The 15765-nt window shown below is 43.5% G+C and overlaps 1 protein-coding gene across 2 annotated transcripts in view; it reads left to right on the top strand.

The window, feature by feature from the left end:
* ankrd11 (ankyrin repeat domain 11) overlaps positions 1-15262 on the top strand; it is a 93833-nt gene extending 78571 nt beyond the window's left edge. The window contains exons 5-14 of one of the 2 annotated variants that reach the window (XM_053443043.1): positions 894-1067; positions 2060-2260; positions 2366-2508; positions 2808-2955; positions 3080-7529; positions 7647-10389; positions 10585-10683; positions 10787-10930; positions 11036-11128; positions 11243-15262. In XM_053443043.1, the coding sequence (XP_053299018.1) occupies positions 894-1067; positions 2060-2260; positions 2366-2508; positions 2808-2955; positions 3080-7529; positions 7647-10389; positions 10585-10683; positions 10787-10930; positions 11036-11128; positions 11243-11428 (8381 nt within the window). In that variant the 3' untranslated portion in view covers positions 11429-15262. Of the gene's footprint in view, positions 1-893; positions 1068-2059; positions 2261-2365; positions 2509-2807; positions 2956-3079; positions 7530-7643; positions 10390-10584; positions 10684-10786; positions 10931-11035; positions 11129-11242 lie in introns of both variants that reach the window. The other variant, XM_053442970.1, reaches the window with a different exon arrangement.
* The last annotated feature ends 503 nt before the right edge of the window (positions 15263-15765 follow it).

Here is a 15765-nt window from a genome sequence, read left to right as displayed (position 1 = left end):
AGGCAGGCATGTGGTGACCTTGGCAAGGCCATGTTGAATTGAAATGTACACCAGATATTTCATAATAACTGTGGGTCTGCCAAGTCACACCCTCTTTCCTCTCCTCTCGATGTGGGCTGATTGGCTTGGAGACAGGCAGACATAAACACGCCGCCTGTAGCCCCTCCCTTCCTCAGGGGCAGCTGGGTAATAACAAAAAAGTCGCCCCCTCCTACCATCCAACCTCTCGCATACTGGACTACAAATGTGTAGTATGTAGTATGTACCTTTTTATAGAGGATTTTTTTAGATAGTTTAGATTTCTTTGGCTGTGGAAATACTAAGTGTGTGCTGCATTAGGTAGACTAGATTTAAATTCAATACTACTTTTATATTTTTGTACTTTTTATAAACATTTTATAATTAGTCTGACTGAAGTGATATATTTCATGGGCTTTTGAAACTTTGTCAGATATAAGAAATGCAGTTTCTACCGTACAGCTTTCCTTTAAAATGAATGCAATTTAGTTTATATTACTAGTGTTAATATATTTGGTAGTCACAACAAGAGATGGTCATCCATCTATTAGCTCTATCTCTTCATTTTGTGGGTCACGGTGTGCTGAAGCCAATCCCAGCTGGCATTCAGCGAGAGGTGGAGTAAACCCTGGACAAGGATGGCAGTCTGTCACAAGGCTGATGTACAAAAACAAACAGCTAGGACCGCACACATTTACAACAATAGACAATTTACCCAATTTATGTTTTTTGTGGGTATAACACTCATAACACCATAACATAACCATTACTCTCCCATGTCATGAATTTGTTTGTGTATGCATGACTGATCATGTAGTGTCTATACAACCCAATAAAATGAACTTTTCTCCTTTCTTTTTCTTTTATCGTTACAGAGAAACCAGGTCCAGAGCGGAAGCGAATTAAAAAGGAGCCTACCAACACCCGGAAGGCGGGCTTGCCGTTTGGGATGGGGATGCCAGGGATCCGGGCCGGGTACCCCCTTTCTGAGCGGCAGCAGGTGGCCTTGCTCATGCAAATGACAGCTGAGGAGTCCGTCAACAGTCCAGGTGCGTGCTTATCATGGAGGCCACGTCCAGTGTGGACGGGTGGCAGAGGAGGACAGGGAGGGAGCTTTATGTTGAATGTGTGTATGTGTGTGCCGTGCTTTGCCGTGCGCGTGCTGTAGATGAATGAGGGAGGTCTTGAAGGGGGACGGGGTGATTGTTTCTGTTTCTGCTTTTTAGCTCTGCATCTTGAATTTAGTTACACAAGCTAATCCGCATTAATTCTCATTACAGCTACTATGTAGAGCTATGCAGTCAGTGAAAGTGGTTGTTTTTGTAGCAGCTGTAATAGTCACATATTGGTTCATCAACAGCAGTGAAACTCTTTTCTAGAATATAGCATGGGGCCGTCAAGGAAATGAAACTAAACTACCCTGGTTGGTATTGCGTTAGACTGGAACTAATGGCGCAATTTCACAATCTCAGCCAAATCGTAGCCAGACATCCAGATGTAAAGCTCCTGCAAGGATTTAGTTATTGTTATAAATCATAGTTGCTGTCAGATGGTAGATCTGGCCTAGTTAATAAAATGTACTTCCTACTTATCCTCTCATTGTTATTTTGTTGTTGTTGATAAATGTATTGGACACAAACATTTTTTTTACTTTTTCTCTCAGTGTTGACATTTGGTAAGGACCAATATGTCGCCACTTTTATGTATATGTAATTCCTCTGTTCTATGCCTGTCTGCATGGACAATGATTAAGTGGGTGTGTTTCATTATTTGTGACAATAGCGATACAAACTCAATAATGTAAATGTGATTAAGTCTTGGATTTAATCTTGTAAATGAGATGAAATGAGCTCAAGTGAAGTAGGTCCAACCACTCTGCTGCTGACTGATAGGGTAAGACTGCCCCCCTCTGGCTGAAAGCAGTTCAGATATATTGATATTCATAGAAGTCATAATCGTATCAAGAAAATCGTTATCTTAATAAATGTGGCCTACAAAACTGTTCTAGTGTTAAAGTGCTTTGTCCATCTCCGTCCAACAGACACAACACCAAAGCATCAGTCGCAGTCCAGTATGGGTCAGAAGGGAACACCAAACTCTGCATCTAAAACCAAAGACAAAGTGAATAAACGGAATGAGAGAGGAGAGACTCGGCTGCACAGAGCAGCGATCCGTGGAGAGGTACGCCGCATCAAGGAGCTCATCAGCGAGGGAGCTGATGTGAATGTAAAAGACTTTGCAGGTGAGAAGCTCTTGTAGAGATTGTCCTTTGCTTTTTGCATGAAGCAATATATGTTACTTCATATTCTGCATACAGCTCTCTTACTGTAATTCTTCTTTTGTTTAGGCTGGACTGCATTGCATGAAGCGTGCAATAGGGGTTACTATGATGTGGCCAAGCAGCTGCTGGCAGCCGGAGCAGAGGTCAACACCAAGGGCCTGGATGATGACACCCCTTTACACGATGCATCCAACAATGGACATTTCAAGGTAGCAAAAATAAACACTCAGTCAAAACGAATCATGTCTGAATTCTGTCAATACTATTATCAAAGTAGTAAAGCTTTAGAGAAACATTTTTACATTTCCAAAGACTCTGAAAATGTAAATGGTTGTAGAGACCCTTTTCTCATCATTTCCTTGACATCATTACTCTGTCACGTTTATTTATACACTCCAATAGTAACTTTTAAGTTATTGGTGCATTAATTTAGTGTCCACTATATGTAATATAAATATTCTTAAATTAAAGTATATATTAATTAAATATTTCATATTATTTGTTTCAGGTGGTTAAGCTTCTTTTACGGTATGGAGGGGACCCACGTCAAAGCAACCGGCGAGGTGAAACAGCACTGAAGGTTGCCAACTCTCCAACTATGCTGAATTTATTGCTGGGGAAAGGCACGTACACTTCAAGTGAAGACAGTTCATCGGGTACGGAACAACAAAAGTCTTGTGTCACCAATCACATAATTGTTACAAGTGATGGAAGTTATTCATATAGATAAGCTGTTAGTGTTAAATTGTGTTTAATTGTGCCTCTCTTTACTTTCCACAGAATCATCAGAGGAGGAAGATGCCCCCTCATTCGCCCCGTCCAGCTCTGTCGATGGCAATAACACAGACTCAGAGTTTGAGAAGGGCCTGAAGTTGAAAGGGAAAACTATGGACCCTCCTAAATGTGCGACCACACCAGTCAAAGATGAATATGAATTCGATGAGGACGATGAGGAGGAACGTGTCCCTCCAGTGGATGATAAACACCTCTTGAAAAAAGACTTTCGTAAGGAGCCTGTTCCCAAGTCCAACAGCCTCACCGCCATACCCAAGATGGATGTCAAAACTTATTCCAAAAGCAACACGCTCACACCAAAGAAAACTGTCAGGCGGATCATCTCTGACAGTAACAGTTCAGATGAGGACGACAGGACGTTGTGTTTAACTCCAGCTCCTACGCCGCGGCAACAAGCCCAGCAAATAAATACCAAGGCTAGAGACTCTGGCTCTAAACAACAGAAAGACAAGAATAAAGTCAAAAGGAAGCGGAAGAAGGAGCCTAAAAATAATGTCAGTAAAGAAGTCAAGTCTAGTAAAGTCAACGACAAATTCTGTACATCAGATTCTGACTGTGGAGACATGGAGAGTGAGGACGACAAGGGCTCAAATAGTATAAAGGACTCCTCTGCAGTGAGCCTGAAAGAATCCCCTGGCTTTAACGCATCCTCCTCCTCCTCTTCCCATGGTACCTCGAACTCACAGAAACAAGCCCCGTCATTAGCGGAACAGCATCCAAAGCAGTGGAGGACAGATGGATGGAAGACTGTATCCTCTCCCACATGGTCAGACGTCAGTTCTCTCTCTGATTCAGTCAGAACAAGACTATCCAGTGAGTCTGACTACTCCTCCGCTGATTCCAGTGTAGAGTCAATAAAACAAGTCAAGAGGAAAGCACAGGAGAGCAAAAAGAAGAATAACAATGTCCACAGTAACACAGTGGAAAAGAAAAATTCTGAGCTCTACAAAAACTCCAATGCAGAAAGTGCGGTCTCCAAAAGCGACGTAGACGGCAAAGTGCTGAAAAAGCATAAAGTGAAGCACAAGCACAAAAATAAGGAAAAGGACAAGGCTCCTAGTCTAGTGCTTAATCAAGACATGAATGAGAAATTTGTCAAGAGCTATTCTTTTGATTATGATGATTCTAGGCATAAGTCCCTAATCGTTGAGTCAGAGTCACCAGCTGAGAGCAAAGTCAAGTTATCCAAACATGAAAAAGACCATTCGAAAAAGGAGGACAGGCTTTTGAAAAGTAAGTCTGATGACAAGGATTGGTCGTCTGGGAAAGACCTGCACAGAACGACAAAGGAAGAGAAAAACAAAAAATCGAAAGACTCCACTAAGGACAAGACAAGTAAGGAGGAGAGGGAGAAACCAGTGAAATCTGACAAGGAGAGAGCTGTCAAAGAGAAGGAGAAGCCCAAGGAGGATAAACAAAAAGCTCACAAAGAGGAGAAGAAGAAAAAGTCCAAGGAGAAGTCCTCCTCAAAGGCAGACAGGAAAAGTGAGCAGAAAGAGGAAAAACATCTAAAGGTGGACAAGGAGAAAAACACCAAGGAGGAAAAAGAGAAATGTAAAAAAGACAAAGCACCGAAGGAGGAGTCTGAGTATGAAGGCTATGACGTCAACAACCATTTCCTCAATCTTGAGGACACAAAGCTCAGTGCCTCAGATGACCACCATGACAGATGGGGCTCCGAGATGTCCTCTGACTCCTCCCTCTACGAAGATGACAGTTGGGATGCTCCCATTAAAGAGTACAAGGAATACAAAGCCAACAACACTGTAAAACTCATTGTTGAGACTGTTAAGGAAGAGACCAGGAGGAAAGAAATCAAAGTCAAGGACAAGAAATCAGATCACAGTGAGAAAAGGTCAGAGAAGGAAGCTACATCTAGAAAGAAAGAAAAAGACTCCTCTGAAAAGACAAACGAAAAGAAAAAAGACTGGTCTGAAAAACAAAAATTAAACTTGAGTCACTCAGTTGAAAAAGAAAAGAAGCGGAAGGAGTCCACAGAAGTGGTCAAAGACAAAAAGGACAAGGATTCTTTGGACAACAGTCGAGACCGTAAAGATTCACATGAGTCCATAAAGGATAGAAAGGACATGAAAATCAAACAGGAATCTACAAGAGATGATTATGGCAATGATGCTTTCTTTAAAGACATTGATGCTGCAAAATCAAGTGATGTCCGAGAAAGAAACTACTCTGGAAAGGAGAAAGAAAAGAAGGGGGACGGAACAGACAAGAGAGAAAAGACAAAATCGGACAAGCACAAAGACAAAACAAAGGACAGAGGCACTGATCAGGAGAAGGAAAAAAGTGAGAAAAGCTCGACAGAAAAACCTGCCAAGGAAAAGGATACAGACCGGGTCACCAAAGACAAGAAGGAGGGAGTAAAAGACAAACACAAAGAGTCTCACGGTAAAGACAAAGATCGAAAGATGTCTTCAGAACAGACCAAGGAGAAGAAAGAAAAGGCCTCTCAAGACAAACACACTGACAGGGAGAAAGATTTCGTGGAGGTAAAGAAAGAGGAAAGAAAACCAGAGAAAACCAGAGAGAAAACGTGGTACAAGATTGCCGACATATTCACTGATGAGAGTGACGATGAGGAGGAGAGCTACAATGGTGGTGTGCTCGTTCCTGACTCCATTAGGAAAGACTCAACACCTGATGCAGACGAGCTAGATCATTTCCCATTAGAAAAAATAAGAAAATCTTCTGTGGAAGCTAAACACAACACTGAAAAGGCAAAAGACAAGGACCACAAAGAAAAGAAGAAAGAAAAGGCTACATTTGACACTGGTAAAGAGAGGAAAGGCTCCCTGGAGAAACACAACAAGGACAAGAAGGACTGTGTGGATGCAAAACACAAGGAGAGAAAAGACCGGATGTCAGTGGACTCAAACCTAGAGAAGAAAAATAAGCAGAAGCTCCTGGACAAAAGGGACACGAGTGAGGAAAAAACAAAGAGCAAATATAAAGACAAGCTGGAACACTCAAAGGAAAGGAAACCATCAAAAGGCAGTGGTGAGAATGAAAAGTCCCTTTTGGAAAAATTGGAGGAGGAAGCGATGAATGACTATAAGGACGACTCCAATGATAAGCATAGTGAAATCTCCTCAGATAGTTTCACTGACAGAGGTCACGAGCCCGTCCTCACCGGTTACTATGAAGCCATCAGTCTGACTGACGTGTCTGAGGACAGGCGAGACTCCCTGTCCATATCTACACCCCAGGACAAGTTCAGAGAGAAAGAAAGACATCGACATTCCTCTTCATCCTCATCCAAGAAAAGCCACGACAAGGATAAAGAAAAAGTCAAGAAAGAAAAAGGTGACAAACGTGACAAGACGGAGGAGATAAGAGAGTCCTACAGCCGCAGAGAGAGCCTACCTTTTGAGAAAGAGCCCATGCCTCTAGAAGCTGACCCTTATACTTTCCCATTCGGAGGTAAGGGAGACGGAGACGATGACTTTGAAAAAACTCTGGAGTTTGAAAAAGAGATGTCCAAAAAAGACAAAGACAAATCTTCGAGTGTCATCAGTGACAGAATGAAGGAGAAAAAGAAAAAGGAGAAACATAAGGAAAAAATTAAGGAGGAGAAAAATAAGTACATCGATGGCTTTGGGTCATTGAAACACTCCAAAGAGGATGTAAAGTTAGGCTTGAAAGACAGCCCACAGGTCACCGTTCTCAAAGACAGGTCAAAGGAAGACAGTCCTAAATTTGATATGAAAAAAGACAGAAATCGGGATATACTGGACAAAGACAACAGGGTGGACCACAGCAAATCTAAGGTTAAGGATGAAAATGAAAAGATCACTCAGTCCAAAGACACAGTGCGGAAAGATAATCGTCCGCGTGAAAAACTTTTGGTGGACGGTGATTATCAAATGACGAGTTTTGGTCAGATGTTGAGTCTAAAAGACCAGGAGATTGAAGAGCGCCACAAGAAACACAAAGAGAGGATGAAGCAGATGGAAAAGCTGAGACCCAAGTCAGGGGACCCTAAACTGAAGGACAAAACCAAGTCCACAGAGGAAGTACGAAAGAACCGCAGTGAACTTTCGTCAAAGAAATCCAACAGCCTGGAATCTGGTCTTAAAGAAAAGAAGCTGAAGGATGTGGGTCTCCCAGCGCAAATGATGTCTCCGGGTAGGAAGTTCCAGCCTTCAGACAGTCAAACCTCAAAGGACTGGCTGAGCGGACCCCAAATGAAGGAGCTCCTCCCTGCTTCTCCCAGGCCGGATCAAAACAGGCCGACTGGTGTCCCCACACCGACATCTGTTATCTCTTGCCCCAGTTTTGAGGAAGTGATGCAGACTCCACGTACCCCATCATGCAGTGCAGAGGATTACCCTGACATCATGTTGGATGGGTTGGATTGTCAGAACTCAACAGCTATGACCATGTCAATGAATGCCTGCTCTCCATCGTTCTTTGAAAGGTATTTACACACACAAACAATAAGGCAGGGTTACTGTTGTGATCATTAAAATGTTTTCTTCTCCTAGTTGTGGCCTATTTTTCTAACGTCCTCTCCTTTGTCTTGTGCACCCAGCAGGTATTCAAACTCCCAGAGTTTCCAGGAAGGGACCTGCCCTACCCCTGCGAAGAACCTTCAGCTTTCACTCGTCAGCCGCTCTGCATCCTCAGACGTCCGCAGGCCTCTTGAGGATGAGTTTAAGGCTGAGGCTGAAAAGTTCCATCAACAGGAGACTGATCCAGAAGCCGACTTTGATCCACCCTCTGCCCAAACTCCAGAGGACAAATCAGCAGAAAGGCTAGAGTGTCTGTCTTCTCCTTATTTCTCCCCATTGGGTATGTTGTCCCCTCAGCAGGAGCCAGCACTTCCTACACCAGATGTGGCAGAACCAGCTCTGACTGGTTCTGAGGGTAGTGAACACCTTCCTGAAAGTGTATACAGCTTCTTGCCGAAACCCTCTACACCAGTTCACAGGCCAGACCCCCAGGAGCCCTGCTTTGACATCGCTGCACCACCAACACCAGCTCCTGCTGCTTTGCCACCATTGGACATCGATGACATCTCTGAGCCTCACCACAGTGAACCTAACCGCGTGATCTCCGATCTTCCTTCTGTCACAGAAGAACAGGAGCAGGAAGAAGAGGAGGAAGAGGAAGAGGAAGAAGAAGAAGAAGAGGAAGAAGAAGAAGAGGAAGAAGAAGAAGAGGAAGAAGAAGAGGAAGAGGAGGACAATGAGGAGGACAATGAGGAGGAAGGCGACATGGACGAGAGAGCTGATAGAGACCAATGTGCAGTGGAGGAGCCTGAGCAAACAAGGGAGACAGTTTCCTTCTCCCCTCAGGTTGAGGACCCTCTGAGGAAGAGCTGGCCTGCAGAGTCTCCAGACCGACAGGATCCAGAAGTCCCCGAGCTCTCCCCCACACACTCTGCCCCCAACCAGGGAGAGAACTGTTTTGATCACAGCATTGGCTGGAACCCCAATATGGACCTCAAATCTCCCCATAGGACATACGGGGAAATAGAGGCTGCTGTCTCCAAAATAACCAGTCCCTACTCTCACTCAGACAATGATATGCTTCACTTGTCTGGACACCCCTCTGTCACTCCCCCCTATGCCTGGAACAGGTGGCACAAAGAGGAACCAGAGGACTTTGATGAGCAGAAAGAGGCTGTGGCTGACATCCCCTCCCCAGAGAGACGGGACTCAGTAATCGATGTGGAACCTAACTATCTAAACACCTCATCCTCTTCCAACAGGCTGGAGTCTTTCTTCCAAGAATGCAACAAACCAAGCATGGAGGATAATAACCAGATAGTGGAAGAGTCAACATGTGTTCAACCAGACAGCAGACAGAGTACTCACACTTTCAGTGCTACAAGTGATGTCATCATGAGTCCAACAGTGGGCCCTGAGCCTGTGGTGCCCTGGGCAGACCCATTCTCAGCTGACACAGATGAGCTAGATGACCTGGGACCATTCTCCTTGCCTGACCTACCACTACCAGACAAGTCAGAAGAAGCTGAACCTCGAGACCCTGAACCAGCTGACCTCACCCAAACTGTGCCCATACACATCAGACACAGTATCACAGAGCAAGATGACCCAGACATAATAGAGGTGGACCTTCCAAGCCTGGCTAAGACCACCGGCCCTGCCGGAGACCTAAGTTTGGAGGAACCTACCAGTCAAGATTTGGTCGTACCATCACCGCATGACAACTTCCAACAGGACTTGGACCTTGAGCCTCAAAGTGTGCCGGTCAACAATTCTCTATCTCTCATTCAACAACAGGAGAGAAAAGGACCTTATACAGAGCCTGATGAGTCGGAGACTAATATGTTGTATTCATCTGTGAGTCCAGATGCCAGTCAGCAACATCACCTACAGATCCACTCCCTCACTGAGTCGCTGCAGTTACCCCTAGATTCAGTGTCCACTGTCAGTTCAGAGGTGATGCAGGAGGAGATGTCTGAGCCTGTAGCAGAACCTATGACATGCAGTCCTCTTCCTCAGCCACCAGTGGCAGTCAGCCTCTCCAGCCCACTGGAACTACCAGACACTCAGGAGACCACGTCCAAGCTAATACCTGTAACTCTGACCACTGTGTCCACCATTATAGACGTCCCCAAGAAAGTGGATGAAATCCCCCAAAGGATTACCCGCAATCGCGCCAAGAACAATCCCTCTGCCGCTACTGTCCCTTCTACCTCCAGCATAATAACCTCGTCTGCTACTGCCAACCCTGTAACGACCAGTCCAACAGCGAGCATTAACGTGATCCCCATTCGAACCCCAACACCAACCTCATGCTCCTCCATCTCAGTTCTGAAGAAAGACAAGGAATCTGTGATTCATGTCACCTCTACTGCATCTATTTCAACCCCTGCAGTTTCTGTACCTACTTCTGTGACAACTCCTGCATCAGTGGTTCTCAGTAGGACGACAAAAGGACGCCCTCTCCAGGTGGATGAAGAGGAGTCTCAGACCCAGCATCCGCGGAAGAGGAGATTTCCACGTTCTACTGGGCCGCAGGTCCAGGTCCAGCTGGTAAACACGGCCCTGCAGCAGACCAGGGAAATGATTCAGCAGACTCTGGCTGTTGTAGTTAATGCCATCAAGCTGGACGATATTGAGCCTTACCACTGCGATCGTTCAAACCCTTACTTTGAGTACCTGCAGATCAGGAAGAAGATTGAGGAAAAGAGGAAGATTCTGTGTTACATCACCCCACAGGCCCCACAGTGTTATGCTGAATATGTGACCTACACCGGTTCCTACCTGCTGGATGGCAAGCCGCTCAGCAAGCTTCACATCCCTGTGGTAAATGTTCCTGTCTTTACTTTTTCCTCGATCAAAATCTAAATACTGAGGAGTTTTCAGACAGTTTGGAATATATGCCTGATTTTTTTATTAATCCAAATTTCTGTCTGCTGCAAAGACAAACATTAGTGCATCAGTTTTTTTTTTCTTTAGATTCATAAATGCTGTATAACTAATGTTATATTTGTTTATCAGATTGCACCACCTCCATCACTGGCAGAACCTCTGAAGGAGCTCTTCAGACAACAAGAGGCGATAAGAGGGAAGCTCAGGTTGCAGCACAGCATAGAACGGGTAAGAAATATACTGTCATGGCACATCTTATTATCTGGGATTGTTGTCTTGCTGTTGGTCAGCTTATATTCATTTTCTTTTCTTTTTTTTTTACTGTTCACAGGAGAAGCTGATTGTGTCATGTGAGCAGGAGGTTTTAAGAGTCCATTGCAGAGCAGCCAGGACAATAGCCAATCAGGCTGTGCCATTCAGCGCCTGCACCATGCTATTGGACTCTGAAGTGTACAACATGCCATCAGAGAGCCAGGTATAAATCGGATACAACACATGATGATATCAATCTATCAGCGGTGGCCATATCTTTATTTTCATCATTACTTAGTTTATGTTCTAACTTGGTCTGTGTTCTCAGGGTGATGAAAACAAATCTGTAAGAGATCGCTTCAACGCTCGCCAGTTCATTTCCTGGATTCAGGATGTGGATGATAAATATGACCGCATGAAGGTAAGTGTCGACACTCTGCGGTGATTGAATTTGCTGGGATGTCTTCAGTTACAGACATTAATGCCACAGCCTGTGTATGTACCAAGCATGTTTATTCTTTGCTTCCCCCCCTAGACGTGTTTGTTGATGCGGCAACAGCATGAGGCAGCAGCGCTCAACGCAGTGCAAAGGATGGAGTGGCAGTTGAAGGTTCAAGAGCTGGACCCAGCAGGACACAAGTCCCTCTGTGTCAACGAAGTGCCGTCCTTCTACGTGCCAATGGTCGATGTCAATGACGACTTTGTCCTGCTGCCTGCATGACACACCTGTGCTCACAGATCGAGCGCAAACTTTGTCTGAATCACTTCTTCTCAAAGAGACTTCGTTGAACAGAACGAATGGAAAGGGCTAGCAAGTTCGACAGAGGACTTTAGACAAGAAAAAATTATATTCTATAGAAAAAGTAAAGATGAAAAACTTGCTCTCAATTCCCTTCCACGAAGAAGGAAACATGTTTTTACTGGGGAAAAAGAAAATACACAACTTGCACTTTCATCCTCAACGTTTTTACGCTTTCGTTAGGTCAGAGTGCGAGAAGCAGAAACAGTTTTTGCTTTGAGGCTCTGTTATCAGGACAAAGTTCCTCAGCGCTCGGTTACAGTGAGACCGGGGACAGAGGTATTTTTCTTCATTTGTTTTTAGTCCCTGCTCCAATAGACCCACCACCACTGGGAGGTATCTGTAAAGAGTTATCTCAGCAGTGTGGTGCCTGTCGTGAAGGAGGACTAAGGTGAAGCCTCCCCTGTTGATCCGGGGCTCCTGGTGGGCCAGGAGAACCAGACAAAGTCAGTGCTGGTCTATCAACAGAGTTGCGGTGCATTATGTGGATCTACCCCAAGAAATCTGGGACGGATGGACCTGGAAGCTAGAACCATACGCTGATGATTTCGGGTTTATAAGATAGTACACCCAGAGGACGCTGTCTCGGTTCACCGCACCAACTCGGGCTGAGCGGCAGCGCAACAGAGCCTGCAGCAGGTCGTAACATAGCAGAGGGTTAGCGATGTGTGTGCACGTCAGGCCCAGTATCTGAGGGGAAGAGACTGACCCTTCAGCCTCTCAGCCTGGCTACACAGAAGAGGACAGGCATGGATCGCCGAGGACCGACCGGAGTGTTCCTCGGCCACCGTGTTTGCTCCGACACAAAAACATCAGACCGCCGTGGACTGCAGAAACACCACATGACAACCAGAAGACACAAACATAACGAATGTCAGACTCAAAGAGACTATTGAGAAATTGTGGTTTAGCGGGAGAGAAATATTGTTTTTGTCTATTTCTTTACTTGGGCATTTCATTGCTTCTGAGGAAGTGACTTGAAACACTACAGAGCCAATATTAGTTTAATGGAAAAAAACAAAAGAAAACAGAAAAAAAGTTGTATTCCGTAAATTATGTACAGTTTTTATATTCGTTAACCAATGTATTCTTGCTGCCTTCTAGATAATTTATTTTGCCACACATTACTGCACAGTTGTAAATAACCTATGTACTGTAATCTCACTCAGTTAAGTGTAAAGAAAAAACATAAAAGAAATAAAAATTATCTTTTTATGTACAGTTCACTTTTGGGCAGCACTTTCCCCCCCTTCATATCCATGGGCCAAAATGTGCACACGATTCTGTCAGTATTGGAAAGACTCCAGTGCACAGTCATACGATCCCATCTCTAGATCCCGTCCAGGCTCGGATGAGAAGTCTCACCTGGACGCGGATCACCACAAAAGACAAATAGCTGACGGAAAACACTTGTGGATTTAACCAGCCTCCCACAGGCCAACCACCATATAGTCCCTCGGATGTAGCAGAATAACTGTTGAGGATTTATTTAAAGAATAGACAGAGGATTATTATTCATTGCTTTACTACACAATTATATCTGAAAATTTTCAAACCAAGAAAATGCCTTTTTCAGTGAAAAAAATGTACTCATTGTTGGGCAAGGTCACATAGATATATATCAGTGGGGTGAAAGTTGGAGAGATGTCATTTACGAGCAATGCCATCGTGTTCATGTTAGTATGGTTTCATTTTTCTTGTTTTTACTTTACAAAAATTGGACTGAAATCATTTAGAATGATCACAAAACATTGTGTGAAACCAACAAGACGCAGGTCTTTCAGCATTTCATTATATGTTCTGTTCTCCCAGCTCGTCTGCTTTTCACAGCAAAAAGACTGAAGAGCTGTAACAGCTTTTGAAAGCTTTCATTCCACAGCAACGTCACGCTGTTCCTTGTCGGTCTGTCTGCCCCTCGGCCAGTTTTGGAGACCAGCTTATTTCCTTGGTGCTGTTCCAACTTTACTCACTTGATGGCGCAATTGGCTCTGTGTGTCAGAAAATTCACGAAACCTATTTAGCTTTGCATGAGACCTGTGGCCTCTAAATATGTTTTATGTTTTTAAATATATTTAAATTTTACTAGAACCCATAGAGAGTTTAATTCTCTTAGTTTGGCAGTCAGTTAAATCATTCTCGGCTCAAGAACAAACACGTTTTTTTTATCCGTGCTCAATCTGAAAGGCGTTTGACCTTGTTGTTAGGGATTATAAATGTTAGGTAATTCTTGATATAACTCTGATGTGTCTGGGGCATTTGTTATGATTTTGCGACTTGCGTTGGGCCCAAGCTAAACAGTTATGAGACGTAGATCTTCTCCGAATCAACCAAAAAGTGAACAGACATCAACACAGACAGTGGAGAGGGAATATATAGCCTAATGCTGAACAGACCATTTGAAATCCCATTGAAATGTTGATTTGTGACGACCTGTATTGATTCTGTTTATTTCGTGGGTCTTGGATTTGAAAAGCTTTCCCAACCTGCCACACAGCGGACGTTCTGTCCGTGTGTGAGAGCTGCTCACGTATCCTGATGGCAATATTATCTGAACCTCTTTAAGTTATTTACACACTGTCAGTCAACATAGCTGTGTATGGTATGTCTAGTGCTAGTGCAATGGTTGTTGCTATTACACTGTGCAGACAAGGTGGCTAGATGCATTGTCCTGGATAGTTTTTGACAGATCCTGGTAAACTCACACACACACACTTGGATTTATATAGCCAGAAATATGGTTTCAAACCCTTGCTTGTCTTGATTTAGTTTTTATTTTGTTGTTGGTTTCTTACAGTTTTTTGGGACGAGGGGTAATGGGTAGCTCGGTGTTTGTAGTTTTGAATGTTGTTGTGTTTATCTTGTTTTGTTTTTTTCTCTTTCTAATTCAGACATAAACACCAGTGGCATGTCAATCACATTGCTTATCGAGCAGAATGTATAACGTTACTATGCCCCGACCGACAACACCCTCTCACTATTGTTTACAAGACATCAAGTGTGTTTCCGTTTCCTGATTCACCTTTTTAACGGTTTGAGCCCCGCCTTTGTTTTTGTTTTTTACTTCTGTAATGAGTCGTTTATTTGAACTACAAAGGCTTGAAATAGTGATGACCCCCAGGTCTGCGGTACAGCGTCACGCAGAACAATTGAGTAAAAACACTTCCCATCGCGTCGATTCTCCAGTGTGAATATTCAACTGACAAAAAGTCTAATTCTGGATCAAATTGAAAAAAAAAAAAAAAAGAAGACAAAACACAGTCAGTCCTCAGATGCACAGTAGAGCACTTGGCCGTGGTGATACAGATGCTAGCCTGACACCACCTCAGTCAACAACATATTACCTCTACTCTCCTTACATTCACACATAATGTTTATTTTAGATTTGTTATTTTAGTTTTTTTATTCTTACTGGACGTAAATATACATATTTGCTATTTTTTCATTATATAGAATCACGATTTCAAGCCTTTTTTCTAGTTTTCTTTTGTTTTCTTTTTTTTTTAATTAAAACCCAGACTGTAGCTGTTTCTTTGTTCCTTTTTTAGAATGGAAAATGACTAATAAAAAGCATGGAGAACTACTCTTTAAATGGTGAGAAATAACCTATTTATTATCTTTTTGTTTTTTCTGACACCTGTGGTATGTTTTGAGTTGAAGTTGGTCTCCGCTGTGTAAATTTTCCTCCTTGTAATGCGTGAAAGAGACATACTGTACATAGCTCTGTAAATAAAACCTCCCAGGACGTTTTGCACCCTCCTCTTTGTACTAGTCTGAAAAATTGCGTAGAATGTGGGGTTCTAACAGCAACGGGCTGCGTGCGCTCGCTGCAGGTGATATGATGTAACAATGTAACATTTTTTTATTTGTACAATGTAGTTTATTTGTGTAAATATTGTTGGAGCAGCTAAGGGGGAGGGCGGGAAGGGTGTAATGAGGGGGGCGGGGGGTTGTTGATGCTATCGTCAGTGCTGTAACAGAAATCCAGTACTTTCACCTCTAGCTGTTGTTGATTTCCTGCAAAAAAGAAGAGTTTAAGAAAAAGAAAAGACAAAAAAAATAAAAACGAGAGAACCCGAAAATGAGGATGGATGGCAAAAAAAGACTAAAACTAAAAATTCTAAATTGTTATTTTCTACAGTTGCATGTACAGAGAGCGCAAGAACTGCTGTTGTTCCTCAGAGATTATGTTCGTTAATAAAATTTTGAAATATTACCAGCTGCCCTCTGCTTTTTGATTTTTGTGTTTGTCATGAGCTGTA

Source organism: Pleuronectes platessa, chromosome 1, assembly GCF_947347685.1.
Source record: "Pleuronectes platessa chromosome 1, fPlePla1.1, whole genome shotgun sequence".
NCBI classification, from domain to species: Eukaryota; Metazoa; Chordata; class Actinopteri; order Pleuronectiformes; family Pleuronectidae; genus Pleuronectes; species Pleuronectes platessa.
The sequence above is the reverse complement of the archived record's forward strand: the minus strand, read 5'-3'. Positions and strand labels throughout refer to the sequence as shown.